The sequence below is a fragment of the Physeter macrocephalus genome, chromosome 2 (genome assembly GCF_002837175.3).
Source record: "Physeter macrocephalus isolate SW-GA chromosome 2, ASM283717v5, whole genome shotgun sequence".
Classification (NCBI taxonomy): domain Eukaryota; kingdom Metazoa; phylum Chordata; class Mammalia; order Artiodactyla; family Physeteridae; genus Physeter; species Physeter macrocephalus.
In genome coordinates, this window is record NC_041215.1 from 68116485 (window position 1) to 68134872 (window position 18388).

General features: G+C 37.7%; 1 protein-coding gene across 7 annotated transcripts in view; it reads right to left on the reverse strand.

Annotated features, from left to right (window-relative positions):
- Nucleotides 1-18388, reverse strand: part of FAP (fibroblast activation protein alpha) — a 72890-nt gene that overhangs the window by 21755 nt on the left and 32747 nt on the right. For all 7 annotated transcript variants that reach the window (XR_003676674.2, XM_055088171.1, XM_007105289.4 and 4 more), the window contains 6 exons: nucleotides 16276-16320; nucleotides 10165-10269; nucleotides 9996-10066; nucleotides 7588-7641; nucleotides 5824-5948; nucleotides 1892-1939 (listed from right to left, as the gene is read on the reverse strand). Coding sequence is in view for 6 of the 7 variants with exons in the window: in XM_055088171.1 (XP_054944146.1) it covers nucleotides 1892-1939; nucleotides 5824-5948; nucleotides 7588-7641; nucleotides 9996-10066; nucleotides 10165-10269; nucleotides 16276-16320 (448 nt within the window). In the remaining variant the exon portion in view is untranslated. The remainder of the gene's footprint in view (nucleotides 1-1891; nucleotides 1940-5823; nucleotides 5949-7587; nucleotides 7642-9995; nucleotides 10067-10164; nucleotides 10270-16275; nucleotides 16321-18388) is intronic.

Genomic DNA, 18388 nt, shown 5'->3' on the forward strand with positions numbered 1-18388 from the left:
GGCTCACGGGCCCAGCCGCTCCGCGGCATGCGGGATCCTCCCAGACCGGGGCGCGAACCCGGTTCCCCTGCATCGGCAGGCGGACGCGCAACCACTGCGCCACCAGGGAAGCCCCTATATTTATGAGTCTTAAAGTCGATGTAGCTGTCATTAGGAAACACTTCCTAAGCCCCCTACCCCAGAAGAGGTGCCCTGCTTATATGTTTTTATGCTATCTCTAGTTCCCCTATCTTAATACCTTACCCCACTGTGTTGTAGCTGCCCATTCACACGTTTGCATTTCCCACTGATCTATAACCTTCTTGAGGACAGGGACCATATCTAACCCAGTGTCTGTTCATTTTAAGGATCTCGTATTTAGTACAGTGTCTGTTTTAATGTAATAGTGCTTAATAAATATCTATTGAATGAAAATTTGGGGCACCAAATGCAATGGAAAATGGCTGAGAAAACTAGAACTAAATAGAAGAAATATCATCTGCTCTAAAAAGCAACTCCAAAACTTATTTGGGGATTTATTAAAAATACAGATTCCCTAGCCCAATATAAGACCTACTGAACTGGAATTTCTGGGGACAGCCTGAGAATTTGTATTTAGGATAAACCTCTCTGGAGAATTTCATCATGAGGCAAGTCTGCAGAACTTTGCTGTAGAAGACTTTGCATTATGTTTGGAGAGTTAGAAAACATAAATACATATGACATATATGAGACTGACATGAACACTGTCCCTATTTTGTAAGTATTGGGTGAAGTAACAAGGCTTTGTAAGCAGTACAGAAATTTGTATCTGGCAGGAATATGAGAAGGATAGTAAGAAAGTAGAAACTCATTAAAAAGAGGAAGCTGACCTTTATTTTGCGGTCATGATAAAATGAGAATTATACATTTATGGTGACTTCCATTAAAACAAAAACTTACAAATTCCAAACTATTCTTGCTTTAAAATTTCTCTCACTGCAGGTTGAAATGAGAAATACAGTCGATTATTCTTAAAAGTATTTCATTATTAGACACAAGGTAAAAAAACCCCAAAACTTCAAAATGAAACTAAATTCACAGTGTCATTATTACAATGCCTGTCCTGTCCTGAGCTCCTGAATCTACTCTGTTTTTCCTCATTGCCTTATCTTCACCTATACTTAGGCCATTGAGCTGGCAGCCAAACTAATTCCAAAGCAGAGTACTCAAGTCCCTCATTGTCCCTAGACTCCATCAACTTCAATCCTATAATGTTTAATAGTAAATCAAAAGACAACAGAAAACCGTAGGAAGAGTCTCAGGGCAGTTATACACTTTGATATCTCTGTTGAGAGCAAAAACGGTCATCTTTGAGCTGTGAACTATTTTGAACCAATATCACAAATGCGGGATGGAGGAGTTCTGTCTTGATAGAAATTGAAAATGGAAAGAGCCTCCAAATTTCAGGGCTCTCATACGTGGCAACAGTGTGATGTAGCTGTTAAAACAAAAAAGCTAGCGTGATAGTCACCCTCTGCTACGAACTGGAGTTATATCTGGAACTCTTCTCTAGTTTGGGATGTTACCAAAAAAACAGGTCTTCTTATTTGGGAGGGAGATTGTACTAAAAATCTTAAGTTTCCTTCCAATTCTAAGCTTCTGTGTTTTTGATAAGGGTGATTGGGGAAGACAAGATTAATCCCTCTTATATATTTGCATTACTCCAGGTTCTTACTGCAAATAATTATGAAATTTCATATGATCAGGTTTGACTCAAAGAATAGGCTGATCTATATAATCATAAGCTATACAATAAGAGAGAATCCATCACTGTTCCCCTTGTTGGTGTGGGGAAACTGTCTTGCTTCCTCTAGTGTCAAAAGAGTCCAGGATTTCTTAAGACAAGACAACAGCATGGGAGAGAGAGTACCTTGATCAGTGTGGCCGTCATGAAGGGTGGAAATCGGGAGGCCTGGGCCTGTGCATAGGATGAAAACAAAAACATGGGTTAGTTTTAAAATAACATTTAGTTTTCAACAAGAACTTCTGGTAGTATTTGTGATTACTGTCAAGCTCAATTACCTCTTTTAATTCTGCAACTATTTTTTTTTCTCCCCATAGAGAAGTAAACACCACCTTTTAAGTTACATTGAAAGAACACCTGAGACCACAGCCCAATCAAAGGACAGACATAAGAGAAGAGTTGCCTGTGCACTTTTCCAAGAGTGATCCTAAATAGTTAAGATCTAATTACACAAATGGGTCCCAGAAGCTGCAGTGATAAACGGCCTTCTGGGAAGATATGCTGTATGGGCCAGTTTTAGCTGTGTTTTTATTATCAAATAACCTTCTCCAGTACTTAGAATGTATTTTCAATCTGCTTCTTGGTTTGATGTTCAGTTTATTTTGGTAGGTAGAACCCAGCATCGTTTGTTCTTTCATTTAATTACTATATGCAGAAACAAATTTATATAGAAAATATTTCCTGTTCAAATATGCTGTGACAGGTCACATTCCCCACGAAACAGACCCAGAAGGAGTTTTGTGCACCAAAAGTTCATCTGGGGTGTGGTGTTGACCTCAGCCAACCCCACTGGGAGCTCTGGAGATGTATGGCCTGCAGAGTTGTCTTGAATGGGGCCAAATGAGCTGGCTTTCATACCCCAGAATGAAGTGGTAATTGGCTGTGGCCTGGGATGAGAGCAATCTCTGGGGTGGGAGTGGGGGGCCCAGCTGTGAGGTGTCTGCCACCAGCCCTCTCAGCAGCTGGAGAAATGAGTGATTCAGACCTGAAGATGGGACATCTGGGTGGCAAACCACTGTCCACCATATATTCCAACATGGAATTCAGGTTCTCTGTGCAGAAATTGGTCCTTTTAACAAAATCTACAAATATTAAACACTATCACTTACTGGACCTATAGAATAAATAATACCTGGAAATACATTTTTAAAGGGTAAATTTGCTCAGGCAGCCAAGGAGTTAAAAGCAACAAACACGGAGGTTGGCTGATGTTCATTCGCACTCCTGATGCTTCCTCCTCTGTGGTGGGAGTGCCATTAGAGCATCCTTGGTCCCAAGCAAGGAGAGGGGGAATGACCTATGTGTTAAGTTCTGAGAAAACCAGAGTATGAGTAGCTCCTTCTTCTACCTTGTTCCTGGCATCTTTCAGCCTGCAGAGAACAGGACTGTTTTGATCTGTTTCAGTGCTATAAGTGTGACAGTGGCCAGCCCCATGGGCGAAGCCAGTGGCTGTCTCGTTGTACCCATATTTGTGTGAGTAAGTGTAATTCTGGGCTGCAGTATTAGGAAGCTTCACACCTTAGCCACATTTTCCAATTAAACTTTACAGGTAATAAAGCTAATACTGATTTCCTGCCTGACTCCTCAGTCTAATCTGAGAGCAAGGAGAAGCGATATTGTTTATAAGGCTCCCTCAAAAACCAGCAGTTCTTTACTGTGTGGAGTCTCATAATTTTACAGAATTTAATTTCAGAGATTTTCATTTTGGTTAGCTTTTCTTTAACGTTATTAAAAGGGACAAATACACAGTATATTTTTTGTTAGAATGTAAGGCAATGAGACATGAATCTGAATTTCTAGACTTTAGTCAATCAACATTGACCTTAGGGAATTTTCATGGGTGTGCAGTTCCAGTAGAGACAACTGGCATATATATCTCTTTTGCCCAAACTATGAGACAAACTAATGACTGACTGCCCTTGACACAAGTGGTCTGAGGGTGTGGTCCTAGTAGCATAAGCATCCTTTGCATTGCTTTTGTTCCATCAGCATCATCAGTATGATTTTACCTATTTCAAAATCCTATTATCTGGGATTTACTCACCATCCCTTTTGGAGAGTTTGAAGTTACATAATGAAGCTTTACTCTTAGTCCTAAAGGGAAAGATTTCAAGGTTTTTCCTATGATGGTGCAGTGACTCATTTTACTGGAACTTCAAAAACACCAGACGATGTGATGCTTCCCACACAGTATATTTTTTGCTAAATGGGAAATTACCATACTGCCGAGGAAGAGTGAGTGTGGAAAAGTCAGGCGATTCAAGTTCTAGAAAGGAGTCTTTCACCAACTTTTGATGAGAGCTTAGTCTTTGATTCCTTACTCTTCAGGGGGCACTTAGGCTCAAGTAGATCTCAGGAAAACAAAGTGATATAAAAAGTGGTATAGTGCTTTCAAAAAGCATTAAAGCACTGTACAAATGCAGAATGCATATAAATATAAATGCATGTTTCTAGGTGTAGGGTCACCGATGTCATTATCAGTAAATATATCAGCATAAAAATGAGGTTTTGGGTACACTTTGCAAAAGGCAGCAGTGTTTTGATCTTCCCTAGAACCTATGTTCATTCCGCAAACCTTCAATGTCTATTATGCACTAATCATTCTTTTTGGCCTTATGAATATAAAGATGAAAGGAAAGCAGATTCTGCCTTCAGAAGAGAAAATAGACAACCAGATGACTCAGGACAGTTAGTTCAATGATACTATGTGCCTGGCATGTAAGCTTTCAATATATGCTGCATAAACACATAGCTTGGGATGAAAAATGTTGCACATAACTTGAGAGGGACATTTAATGTATACCTTGAAATGCCATAACCACAATCAGCACATATGGTCATGAACAACAATCTTTTGACTTTTCAGAGATGCCACTGACCAAACCTTTTGTGAAAATGTTGTATTAAACTGGCATCTTGTGCCATCTTGAAGGGAGCATTTGGATTAAAATGCTTACTCATTTCCACGGCTGGGGCTGAGGTTCTGGGCCCAGGTGATTGGACTGAGGAAGTGGCATGTCAGGGTGGTCTTCCATCTGGGAAGTAAAGGAGACCTCAGGGTCCTCTACAACTGAGCAGGGATCTCAGTCAGTCAAAGATTCTATTTATTCTCTGAGCTGCCCACCTGAATATGGGGAGTTGATACCAGAAACAGGAGCGTGGCATATGTTTTGTAATAACCCCCTTTGTTTTCTGTCCCCCCTCAACTCCCATGGAAACTCAGGGATTAATGGGGGTAGGGGGGCGGTTTCGGGACAGACAATGGAAGTGTAGATATTTTACAGATCAGTTTTCCTAATCCCCATGATGACTACCAAGGTCCTAATGTATCTCATTGATCTACTGATGGCCTAATCCAACTTTACTACATGTCCAAGATATAGATGAAAGGTTACACATAAAATGAAATTATCTGGATAGAAATTATTTGCTAAATGGACATATACCCTAAACATCCAGTAAATGTCTAGTATATTTTATTACTTGTTTATTTTATACTTGAATGAATTACTTATCATGTTTCCCAAATTTAGAAAGAACATACTAGGTGACAAAAGCTCATTTTCCATCCGCATTGAAGCTATAGTTCAAAGAATTGCTGGCCTCCAAGGCAAAGAGCTCAGGTTTCTTTCCGTGGCTATAGGAGATTGACATTTCTGCAGGTAAATGGGGCTGAAGTCCAGCAACCATTTTATCAGAGGACACTTCTTTTTATGATATTGTTTTGGCAATACAACATCATAGTGCTGTGGCACTTGGTGGGTAAGTGGTTGGGATTTACAGCCAAGGGACTCTTGCTCCCATCTGGCTCTCATGCTTACAAGCAGTGTGGACCTTTAACAGAAGGTCTGTTTCCTCAACTGCAAAAAATGGAGATAATAATTCCTTCCTATCCTCCTTACATTTTTCCCCATAAGCATTAGATAAGATAACCTAGATAAGTTCCTCACATATAACAGGTGCTCAGTAACCTGTAGCTAAGGATTGATCAGATAGTGATGACGAGGACAAAGAAAGTGGCAGAGGAGGGTAGAGAATGCATTAGGTCCATTACCTACCATAGCAGACGAGTGCATAGTACTTGGCATTGTCGCTGAAACTTGCTGTGTAATATTGGCACCTTTTTCTCCTTAGATGGCAAGTAATGCACTTCTTGCTTGGAGGATAGCTTCCAATGCTAATTCTAGAGGAAAATGAAAATAAAACTAAGCTGAAATTTTGAGATTGTATTTATCAAAATGTACTACTCCATGTAAAATGACTAATTTACATATTGATATCAAACTCACTCTATTTTTCTGTTGCCAATATCGTTTAAAGTAAAGGGGGAATCACAGGATTTTGATTTGTCTGATTTTCAGTCCATCTTTGCCTGAATAGGCACAGACTTTGAGAGAGAAGCCCTCTGTGGTTTTCCTGCGGTGGGAGAAATATCTAACACCTCGAATGGGAGCCAAGTAGTCACTTCTCCTAACCATCACTTTCTTACGCTTTACAAAGTGGTTGAGAATGCATAGTTCTTCCACGTCCCATCTTTCTTCCTGTGTTCCCATGGCAAAAGATACAATGAAGATCTGACAGTATCACCAAAAAAAAGGGTCCCTGTCCTTATCATATATCTAGAAGGGGAAATTAGTAATCAGCCAATTGCAAATAAGAAATACGGTTCTAAGTAGCTCCTGTGGCTTTCATTTTATTTGGCAGGAAATTTGGGCTCATGGAAGCTCTTCCTGGAAATGTTCCCTCCACACATTCCTACACAAGCCAACCTGTACCTACCAAGTTTGGGCCCACTCTCTGGGTGACTGGCTTTAACAAACAGCCTCCCAGACTTTACCCCAAACGCTCAGAGTCTCATTTGGGGATGACCAGGTGGAATTATGCCAGGATGGAGGCACAGTTGGAGTCCTGCTGTGGCTAGTAAGGTTACCTGTGGCCACTGCAGTGTTCCTTCTGCTGCTGCCCCTGGCCTTGCCTTGGGCATGTTAGAGGGTGGCCAGAGCTATTGCTATCATCAGAGAGGGAGTCTTCTCAGCAGATGAGAAGCCATGATCCAGGAGGGAACAGAGGAATGCAGCAGAGGGGAAAATTTCTTCTTTTCTCAGCTACAGTTAGTAGTATTCATGTTCATATTTTGGTGTGATCTTGGAAAACATTAGATAGGCAGTTAACAGTAAGGGGTCAAGGTCAGCATGGCCAGGTATAAATCTTGGCTCCAACAATATCACCAACCTCATAGAGTTGTTGTGGGGATTAAATGAAATTGCATATGAAAAGCAGATAAAAATGTGCCTATAGCAGACCACCAGCCCATGGTAGCTATTGTTTTTGTTTCCACATCCAGAAGGGGCTTTAAAGGGCACCATTCCAGCCACCAAGGGGGCCAGTAGACTAACTTAAACACTAATTTAGGAACAGAGGTAAATTCTTTCCAATCATAATAGGCTTATGACAAAGCAAGTCACATTAAAAGAAAGCACACATTATGGGAATAAATACAATACCTGGTACACAGTAGGAAAATGAACTTCTTCAATTACCTCTAAATTTAGTTGAAATGTTTAATACCATGTTTATATCAGCATTAAAATTTCTTGATTTTTCTTTTTGAAAACAAACATTTTGAGTCAGCGAATATGTTGGGGGGTGTATATTTTTATACTGATGTGGTGTACAACAGTCTTAATATTTTATTTTAATTCACAAATTAATTTTATTACATTTCAGCCTTTTAAAAATATTCTATACATTCTGAGGACTCTGACAGATTTTTATTTAAATTTCAATATACAAAAATACTAGAATAAATTGATATAAATTACCTATAGATATTTCGTCTTCCAGGGTAGCCTTCAAATTCATTGCTAGAATAAAACCTGAAAATATATTCAGAAGTTAGTACATAAGTATTGATGACTAAATGGTGATAGAATTGTTAATACTAGTACTAATATAGTAAACAATATAGTCCAATGTTCATTTATGAAACAATTAATTGGCACTTATGTACACAAATCCCTGCTGTTCATACCTCTGAATTTTGTGTTCTTACTCTGACTTTATAAATTATAATTCATATATAAATATATTTATAGCTACATAAAATATACTTATAAATATGTTTATAAATTATAGGAGAAATATTAAATTATGTTGAGTACTCTTTTTTCTTATATGTATATTATACCCTTATGCATTAGTTATGAGCCACACAAAATAAACTAGGATGTTTGATTAATATCAGCCCTTTCATTTCCATAATTAACAGCTTACTGATTTTTCATGCTATACTATTTAATTTTGTCTATGATTCCAAACATCTTTAGAACTTAGTTTACAGAAGCACTGACAGTAGATAACTTTTCTATAAATCAGGAAACTCGTCCACCCAGGGACACCACACAGAGGGCCATGTGAATTTACCCAGGAGCAGAACAAGTCACAAGAGAACACACTTGTTACTTAAGTCCCAGTTTTAACCTGTTTTACTATAGCCACGAAGTGGGAAATCCAATTTAGTGGCATGATTTTCACTCCTCTGTGAGTTCATCTGAATATCACAAAGTAACTGACTTTTAATTTTTAATTTTTATTTTTAGGACGAGCTCTATTATTAGAGTGTTAAAAGTTTGGAATAACCTAGGTTTGGTTACTAATTTTTAATTCTCAGAACTTCTTATTAACCCAGGTACTTGCATATCCTCACTGAAATAAAAACCTTGTTATTCCCAGTAAAAGGAAAAAGCAACAGAATACACCCTACTCCTAGTATTAATTTTACCTTTTAAACCAGCATCCTTCTAAATGTCTTTACTGACTTCACGGGACTCCAAACATCACTTATACTTGCCTTTCCCACATCACCTCAAACTACCTGTGAATAAACTATTCAGTAGCTTTTCCAAACAGCCTCCTGCAGTTTTCTTGTCATGTCAAAGGTTTCAGTTGTCTTTATCTCTAACACTTAGAACAGAGACTACTTTCCCTTTTTCCTTTTCCTTTTCCCTCACAGCCACTGACCCACCAGTGCTGTTCAGCCTCTCTCTTCACTGTCTGTCTACTCTCCTTTCATTCATTTGACAGTAGTGTGCCAGGCACTATATGCCAAGTTCCAAAGATGCAAAAGCAGGAGGCATAGTTGTCCCTTGGAGTCCACGTTTCATGGCCACTTTTCTAGTTCAGTCCTCTGTCACCTCAGGCCTAGATTATGACCATACCTGGGTCTTCCTGCTTTCAGTTTTCCCCTACCTCCTAAACATATTATTTCTGAACTGTCCCATTTGTTTTTATCTTGTCACTCTTCTTACAGGGGCAGTTTTAATGGCTGCCCCATGTAATGCCCAAACTCCTTTGCTGACAGTTCAAAGAATTCCATGGATTAGCAATAGGTTTCTAAAGAGTTTTTATCCAGTGAGGCTGGACTAATGATCCTCTTCTTTTACTCTTAGAATTCCAGCTAATGGCAAGCAGGTTACAAGAGAGTGCCCTGGATTTGGACTCTATTAAAAATAAAGGAAAGGAACTGCACATTATTGATTAGAGATGTTTGATCATAAATGCTTATTTTAAGAAGATTTATTTAGACAGTATGTAGGATGGACTGAAAAGGAAAGACCTGGAAGGAAGAAGCCCCATGTTGAGGATAATAATAAGAACCTTAGATTTAATGTGTTTTAGGTTTAAATCCTAGTTCTGCCACTATGTAGCCTTGGCCAAGTTAATTAAATTTCCAAGTATCAGTTTTCTCATCTGTAAAACTGGGATCATCATTTCTACTTTACAGTACGTTGTACACAACAATAGCTCAATAAATAATAGCTGTTATAGATAATAATCTTAAACTTATATAACAGTGAATCACTACAAGAACATTTCTATATCAAGGGGCTGTCATCATGGACTTCTGAATCTTGCTTATTGCTTCAAGTGCTAGGGGGGAAATCTATCTTTAGAACCAGTTACTATTTTAAAATTTTTATACTTTTAATGTAATTATATACCAAGTACCAGAAGAGAAATAACCACCTACTAAATCTTCTTTCCAAAAGGAAATCATGTTGACTAGTTATTAAAGAATGTGCAATCTTAAAGAAACCACAGCTGTCTGAACTCAACTATAGAATAAGTAACAAAAATGTTCTTAACTGAAAGAAGTGGTGCCGTATCCTTTGTATGTCCATCAGTGCCAATTAAAACCTGAATGGTGCATCAAGCTTCATGCAATACTTACAGTGAATCCTGTGTTACTCTGAATATATTTATGGCCTCCCACTTGCCACTTGTAATTTGAATAGCATTTTCCTATAAAAAGACAAACATTATGTTGTGTGAAGCTGAGCGTTATTTGAGCAACCTCAAGTGAATGATCTTTGAGGAGATAAATCTTGGAAGGAACATACCACAGTGTCTTTGATATAGTGAATATGTTTGTAGCCATTCTTGTCGCTAAATATTTTGTAGTATGAAATGGCATCATAGCTGAAAACTGGTGTTGAAACAAAGAACTGAAAGAAATGAACAGAGGTTATGTTCAGAAGACAAACCAAACTATAGATTCTTTTAAAGCCATGTGTAGTTATAATTATCAGGACCAGAATGCCTTGCTTCCCCTCCTTCCATCACTCACACCTGAAATTCCATTCTTTCAGATGGACAGCTTTTCTGGTGCTTCTAACAAGCACTTACATATTCCAACTACTATTTAATTGCTACTACATACCCGTGGGTTTATATTGTTTAGTTTGCTTGAATTTCTATGTTCTGAGATTATGTGATTTGAAATAGCGTTAAACGAATCACAAATGAATGTTGATGTTTAACCAAGTCAATCTTCAAAATGTGGCTTTTGGCCAAAGTGACTCTTCTGAAGCTCTTTTAACTCTTGATTTGTCTGATGCCAAGCACATAATGCTAATGCTATAATAGAGACATTTTAAAGATTAAAATATCATGACCTGCTAGCCACAATTTTTAATAGCAAGAAGAGACTTCTGGACTTGAGAGAAAAATGTAACGCATGACAAGCCAACAAAAGGATTACTCCTTGAACTCAGGGAGCAGAGAAGACCTCATTGTTCATCTCTGACCTCTTCCCAGGGCCCATGCTCTCCACCTGCTGGGAATTTCGGATGACCTAAGGAGTCCCTGCCACAGGTCTAGTGTGACCTGAACAGAGCAAGCCACACCTCAGCATCCTGAAAGGTACAGATAACTAAAGTCCTGCAAATGTCCTCACACCAAATTTTAGCTAGTAATTTCTCCCTTTAAAAAAGAGACTCATTTTACATCTGTTGGTTTCCTTTTTTTCCCGGTCATTGGATTGGGGAAGGATGGTAACGTGATGAAAGTGTCCCATGAGGAAAGAGCTATTCCACATCACGCAGAGCAGAGTAGATATTCCTACAAGTTATCCCAAACCAGCTCTCTTAACTGGAGTGCTTCCACATGACAGCAAACCAAGACTTTCAGATTCTTTAAAACTGCCCAAGCAACAACCACCAAAAGACTACTGGTATCTTTTAGCTACAAACATCTATTTTGCTGATACCACCTTGCTGGGTCCCACTTCTGAGCAAAAGGAAAGCAAAGGAAGTAGCTGTAGGCCTCTTTAATGATGGTCCTACCTATGATTTGATACTTGATGTTTTTTGATAAAAGTCATGATTAGAATTTCATGATATTAAAATGCAACTTATTTGATGTGGTGTCGGTGGGGTCTAAATAGTGTTCCCCTAAATTCTTTTCAACCCAACCTCAGCAGATAACTGCTGTGTAATGAATGTTTGTGTGCCCCCAAAATTCATGTGTTGAAACCCAATCCCCCAATAGGAAGGTATTTGGTATTAGGAGGTGGGGCCTTTGGGAGGTAATTAGGATTAGATGAAGTCATAAGGTAGAGCCCTCATGAATGGGATTAGTACCCTTAACAAGAATCACCAGAGAGAGCGCTCCCTCTACTCTGCTCTCCGCCGTTGAGGATACAACAAGAAGTTGACGGCTTGCAACCCAGAAGAGAGCTCTCACCAGAACCTGACCATGCTGGTATACTCATCTCAGACTTCCAGACTCCAGAAATGTGAGAAATAATTTTCTGTTGTTTATAAGCCACTCAGTCTATGGTATGTTGTTATAGCAGCTCAGATGGACTAAGACAATGACCCTATTTGAAAATAGGGTCTTCGCAGATGTAATCAAGGTAAGAACTGAGATGCAATCATAATGGATTAGACTGGGCCCTATATCCAATGGCTGGTGTCCTCATGAGAAGAGATGTGGATTCAAAGAGACCCAGGGAAGAAGGCCATATGAAGATGGAAGCAGTGATTGGAGCTGGTGGAGTTCTAGCCAAGGAAGTCCAAGGATTGCCAGGGGCCACCAGAAGCTGAAAGAGGTGAGGAAGGATTCTTCCCTGGAGACTTCAAAGTAGGGCCCTGCTAACCCCTTGACTTTGGACTTCTAGCCTCCAGAATGATGAATTTTTGTTGTTTTAAGCCAAATTTGTGGTAATTTGTTACAGCAACTCTAGGGAACTAATATAGTGTCCTAAGTCTTATCTATTTGGCATAGAATTGATGTTTTTAACAAAATGTAAAATGGAATAATGAGAAACAGCTGTCTCCTTACGTGATTCCTTTATTAGTTTCATTAATAATAAGACCAGCCCTGGTAGGATTTTGTGTATTGAGACTTGAAATTGAGAGTCAACAGGCCCTGGAATAGGAAATTCTGATTTGCAATTTTGCCGATGGAATTTCATTAGCATAGGTCTGACAAATCACTCTTTCATTTTAGAACGAGGCTTTACCCTCTTAGCCAAATGATTACTTACTAGTAACCACTTTGCAGGGTCTCCCTCTCCACCCCTCTCAAGATGAAAGACAAAAACTGGCTCTCTATTGTCTTAACCACTACAATGGAACTGGGGTCACAAAATATTATAAGGTGCCCTAGTAAAAAAAAATACTCTCTTTACATCTGAAGTTAGTTAGGGAACTCTAAAAAAAAGATTTACTTCTAGATTAAAACTGAAAACTTCATTTTCACTGAAAATAAAAAATAAGAGGGCAGAGTGTTATGTTTTAAGATATTAGAATTGGGCAAACAGGAAGAATATTTTGCTAGGCAAAGAGTGTTATCTTCTCCTCTTTTATTGCAGACATCCAAGACAGCTGCTTTAGATGAGCAGGTAACTTGGGTGAGGTAAAGAGAGTGTGAAATATTTCCGCCTTCACTTTGCCAGAGTGAGGTCCATAATGCATCCTGAGTTAAGTCCCTCTCGAGGCAGGTCACGCCTGGGCCCTAGATAAGCTCATGTCACTAGGTGGGCCTCAGTTTTAAGGAGGCCTCTTCACAGGTCCCTTTATCATGCTTAGATGTGCTGGTAAATTCCTCACCTCTACGTGCAAAGCCACTTAAAATACTTTTCTTGGAAGGTAAGGTTATTTACCACCAGTTAATTTCTTGCCACAGTTGGTAAATAACCTGAGGAACTACTTATCTAAGGCTGGTGCCTAAACTGAGTCCAAATGCAGTCAAAAGCACAGACTTTCAAGCATCAAGTAGAACATCCATTTTTCCAAGCCAAAGGATTTTGCCAACCACCTAAAGGAAGTGGGGTGTGTTGCTTAATTACTTTAAAATAATTTAAATGTGGCTTTGCAATCTAAGCATTATGTTTTCAGTGTTTGTTCTTCACATTTTAGTAATTAAATATTAGATTCTTCAATTAAATCTTCCTTTTTGTCTGTTCTCCACAGGGTAAAAAATATATACATATTCAAAGTGAATTTGTTGTTGTTATTTTTCTAATCAAATACCAAAGAAGAAGTTATGGTACTTCCCCCAAATTAAGACACAATATCTCATGCAGGAGGAAAGGAAAGTGACAAGTAAAGTTCTCAAGAAACTATTTGCTAGTTCTGTGCCTGAAACTAACATGTTAACTACTTTTAGCAAGTCATTTAATCTTACATTTCTAATTCATAGGTGATCTCCAAAGGTCTTTTTCAATTTAAATCTCTTTGATAAATACTAAAGGAACAACTCCTCTAAAATTGCTCTTTAAATTTATATTAATATGACTAGCCTGTACACTTTATCCAAAACCCTCATAAATATTATTTGAACAAATGTCTGAAAGACAAACATTTCTAGGTTATTTCTGGGCACTTTTATTAAGCCACTGGTTTGATTATAGGTCAAAGGAAGCTATGCAGCATATTACCACACATGAGTTATGACTAAATAAAATCATGAGTTCAAGAGATGTGTCAGAACTTATAAAATCTAATGACTGACCTCTTGAAAGCAGTTGCCTTGGGGAAGTGTGAACTTACTCTTGAAAGCTATCATTTCAAAAAAAATTTGACAATTCCTCTTCTGATATTCAGAAAGTTTACTGACTATTGGATACATTTGAAGAGATTGAGATTAGTACACAAGAAAAATAATTTTCCCGATAGAATTCTAAAGCTACAGATATTCAAATGATCTAGTGCAAAATCATATGTTGCAGATACATATTTCACTTATTCACTAGATTTATGTTGGCATGACTTTTGATTTAATGTAGAGACATCATCTTCCCTCAAAGGACACATATGTGCTTCCACTGAGGGTATTTAAAACAATATTCTAAAGCTTTAGAAGGCAATTAATTAATTAATTCATCCATTCATCCAGCTATTGTTTGCTGAGATTGCAAGGCTGGTGCTATACAAACTATAAAAATTGATAAGATACAATTGTTTTCCTCAAGATGTTTATACATAGGAGATTTCAAAAGATGCATTCTAAAACAGTTCAGTGTGTTTTGAATGGTGGCACTATTTTCAGAATAAATGTGTATGGATTCTTAGATCATGTCTTTGATAAGGTTGTTGGTATCGTTATCTATTTGTAAAATCACATCATTCATGTTACTTTATAGAAACTCTAGTTATACTATCTTCATGGAGAACACAGCTAAAGGACATATTCAAGTGTTCTTTCTTCCCTCATTCTTTACAGGAAATCTCTATAATGGCAGTAAACTCGTAAATTAATTTTTTCCGTTTCCTCAAGTTTTCAAATGCTGATCTAGGAATTATCTTTCTGGAAGGTGAGCTTCTGATTGACCAAGAATCCAAAAAAATTAGAAAATCCTGTTCTTTCACTGACTACTTCTCATTTTTGCTGTATTATTTAGTACAGCGTTGAAGACTGAATTAAAATAGGATTTTCAGGACTTCCCTGGTGGTCCAGTGGTTAAGACTCTGTGCTCTCAATGCAGGGGGCCCAGCTTGCATGCTGCAACTAAGAGTCCGCATACTGCAGTGAAAAAGATCCCGTGTGCCACAACTAAGTCCCAGTGCAGCCAAATAAATAAATAAATATTAAAAATAAAATAGGATTTTCCTTTTTTTTCTGAATTACACACTTATCCTTGTTACCTTGTTATTTTAGAATGCAATGTACATTTACTTATACAATTAATAAAGTAATAACTATTCTCTAGTTAATGAATAAAACTGAAGTATCTTTAACTGAAGACAGAAAGTAAATATATGTAAGCTAAAATTGCTGAATCCAGGAAAGTATACAGAAAAGAATTTTGAATATCTGAAGATTTTTACTTCACTTCACATCCCATCTTAATTTAAAGTTTTACAAGACATCATCTTAGAATTGACATCTGAATTCTTTATCGCCCCTTGTCTTGGGCTAATGTGTTAAACTAGTTCTTAAGAATTTCTTTTTTCTTTGCATGTGTCCAAATCTCAGAAGAAGTAGCCTTTTTTTCCCACCCAAATGCTAGTTGAATTCAACCACATGTGTGTGGTAAATGGAGCATCCACACAGCATTCACTTATTATCTGTCCTATTTTGTATTCTCCATATAGGATATAAGATACAATTGATATTTTCCTAAAACATGATTTACTTTTACACAAAAAATCCTTATAAATCACTGAATAAAACTATCCCAAAACATCCAGATATATGTGATCACAAACCATAACAAAACGCACACTTTCCTATTTGATACCACTTTACTTAAAAACTAGAATGAATATGCATATATATGAAATACATCTAATCATTTTAATTTATTAAAATTTAATAAGAGGTAGGTTGTCTCTAAACCAAGGATACCCAATGTAATTATTTTCCCTGGATTCAAATGGCTAATAATTATTCCGATTATTTTAAGCAAATCAGGGATTGTGTTCTCTTTCAATAAATGATCTTTACTATAGTTTTAAAGAGGTAATATTAATTATGGATATCAGAGAGTTGATTGAAAAAGTTAAGTTTGGAACATGAGGTATATGATTTATTCTTAATAGAATTCTAAATATATACACATTAAAAATTGTCTGGCACAAAATTGCTGAAGGGAACACTACCTTTGTGTTTTTTACCTTGATATTTTTCTATAAAAGCAAGTAGTGCCAGTTTGGATACATTTCAAATAGTCCTTTGATAGCTGAGAATTTCATTAAAAGATAAGGAAAAGATAGCAATCATACTCCACCAGCCCATCCAGTTCTGCTTTCTTCTATATGTTCCTGGGTCTAAAAGAAAAAAAAGATCAAATAAAGCATAGTATTAGGAGGACAGTTTTCCCTAAATATAATCTGGACATTTGAACAAGTTAGGCTGCCTGGTCGGAGTATATTATTGCTAGTCAACTAACTTCACACTTGAGTTTAAGATGACCATATTCAAAATCTAATACAACAACACCATTGCATACACAAGGATGATCTAAGGGCTGTATCTTACTGCAAACCATTCATAATTCTGGTTAAATTTTCCATAAGGCAGTGACTGGAATTATGACAATATCTGTGGAGGCCTAGCACAAGCCAAACACTTGGTGTCATGTAGGTAAAAAGGCATTTCACAGTGGAGTTTAGGTTAAATTTTTTCTTTTCTCAATCTTATGAAGCAGCTAGAAATCTTAAAATTTGCACTGAATCTTATTTTGGTATATATTTTAGCATAGTACAATCATTTATTGAACAAATATTTAATAAGTCTAAAAAAATGAATAGACTTTTCTAGACAATTAGAGGAAAAACATTCTAGATAGAATGAAAAGCATAGAGACAAGGCCAGCTTAGAAAACCACAGGTGGCTCAGTATGGCTGAATGGAGGGTGACTGTGGGAAAGAGAAGATGAGAGAATGTAGAGGGATCAGCAAGATGGTAGAGAAAGTTTTATTCCACCTTAGGAAATTTGGATTTCTCCTGTAGGTAAGTCCTTTGAAAGACTTCAGAATCACAATTTTTCAAATATAATTGGGGTGTTAGTTTCTGCTTTACAACAAAGTGAATCAGTTATACATATACATATGTTCCCATATCTCTTGCGTCTCCCTCCCTCCCACACTCCCTATCCCACCCCTCTAGGTGGTCACAAACCACCTAGTTGATCTCTGGTTACCCAAGAGAAATGAAAACATTTCCACAAAAAGACTTGCTTAAGAATGTTTAATGCGTCTTTAGCAGGGGGTGGGGTGGGGGGGATGAACTGGGAGATTGGGATTGACATATATACACTAACATGTATAAAATAGATAACTAATAAGAACCTGCTGTATTAAAAAAATAAAGTATATGTGAGGATGTTCGTAGGTTATATGCAAATACTACTCCATTTTACATAAGGGACTTGAGCATCTTCAGATTTTGGTATCCACAGAGGTCCTGGAACCAATCCCCTGCAGATACCAAGGGAAAACTGTATAACATAAACATATCCTATGAGCCAACAATTCTACTCTTAGGTGGTTACCCAAGAGAAATGAAAACATTTCCACAAAAAGACTTGCTTAAGAATGTTTAATGCGTCTTTAGCAGGGGGTGGGGTTGGGGGGATGAACTGGGAGATTGGGATTGACATATATACACTAACATGTATAAAATAGATAACTAATAAGAACCTGCTGTATAAAAAAATAAATTAAATAAGATTAAAATAGATATATAATTGGGAACATGATACAGAGAATGGATTAAGTGGGTAAGATAGAGGGAAGCACAAAGAGCCATTAGAAGGCTACTGTAATGTTGGAAAAAGGATGCTGAAGACCCAAATCTATGTAGGGGTAGTGAGGGTGGAGCAGAGAAGATGTAGCCAGAGATACATACAAGTTCAAATCCTCAGAATGAATTTGTAGGGCAAGTGGTAATTGAAAACCTCTAGTATTAGATAAAAATCACCTAGGAGAATAATAGAGAGTTGTGACAGAGACTGTAGGATAATTAGCAACCATTTCCTGTTTTTGCTAGGACTTCAGGTAGGCTACATTTTCCAGGCCCCCTTCCAGTTGGATGTGATCATGTGATAAGTTCTAACCCAGGGCATGTGAGCAGAACTGACTCGTGCTGTTTCTACACCTAATCTGTAAAACCCTCTCACATGATCCTCCATTCTTTTTCCAGCCGCCCCCCTCAGCCCCCGGTGGATGTTGATGACCAGGTTTGAATAACCTTGAATACCCTTAGAAGCCACTAGATGAAGATAGCAGAAATGTTATCAACCTGTGCTCCTGAATGACTCTGTTAAGCAGGGTATCCCATCCCATACCCTCACCATTCCCCACTTACCTGGACTCACTATTAGATGGTTACATG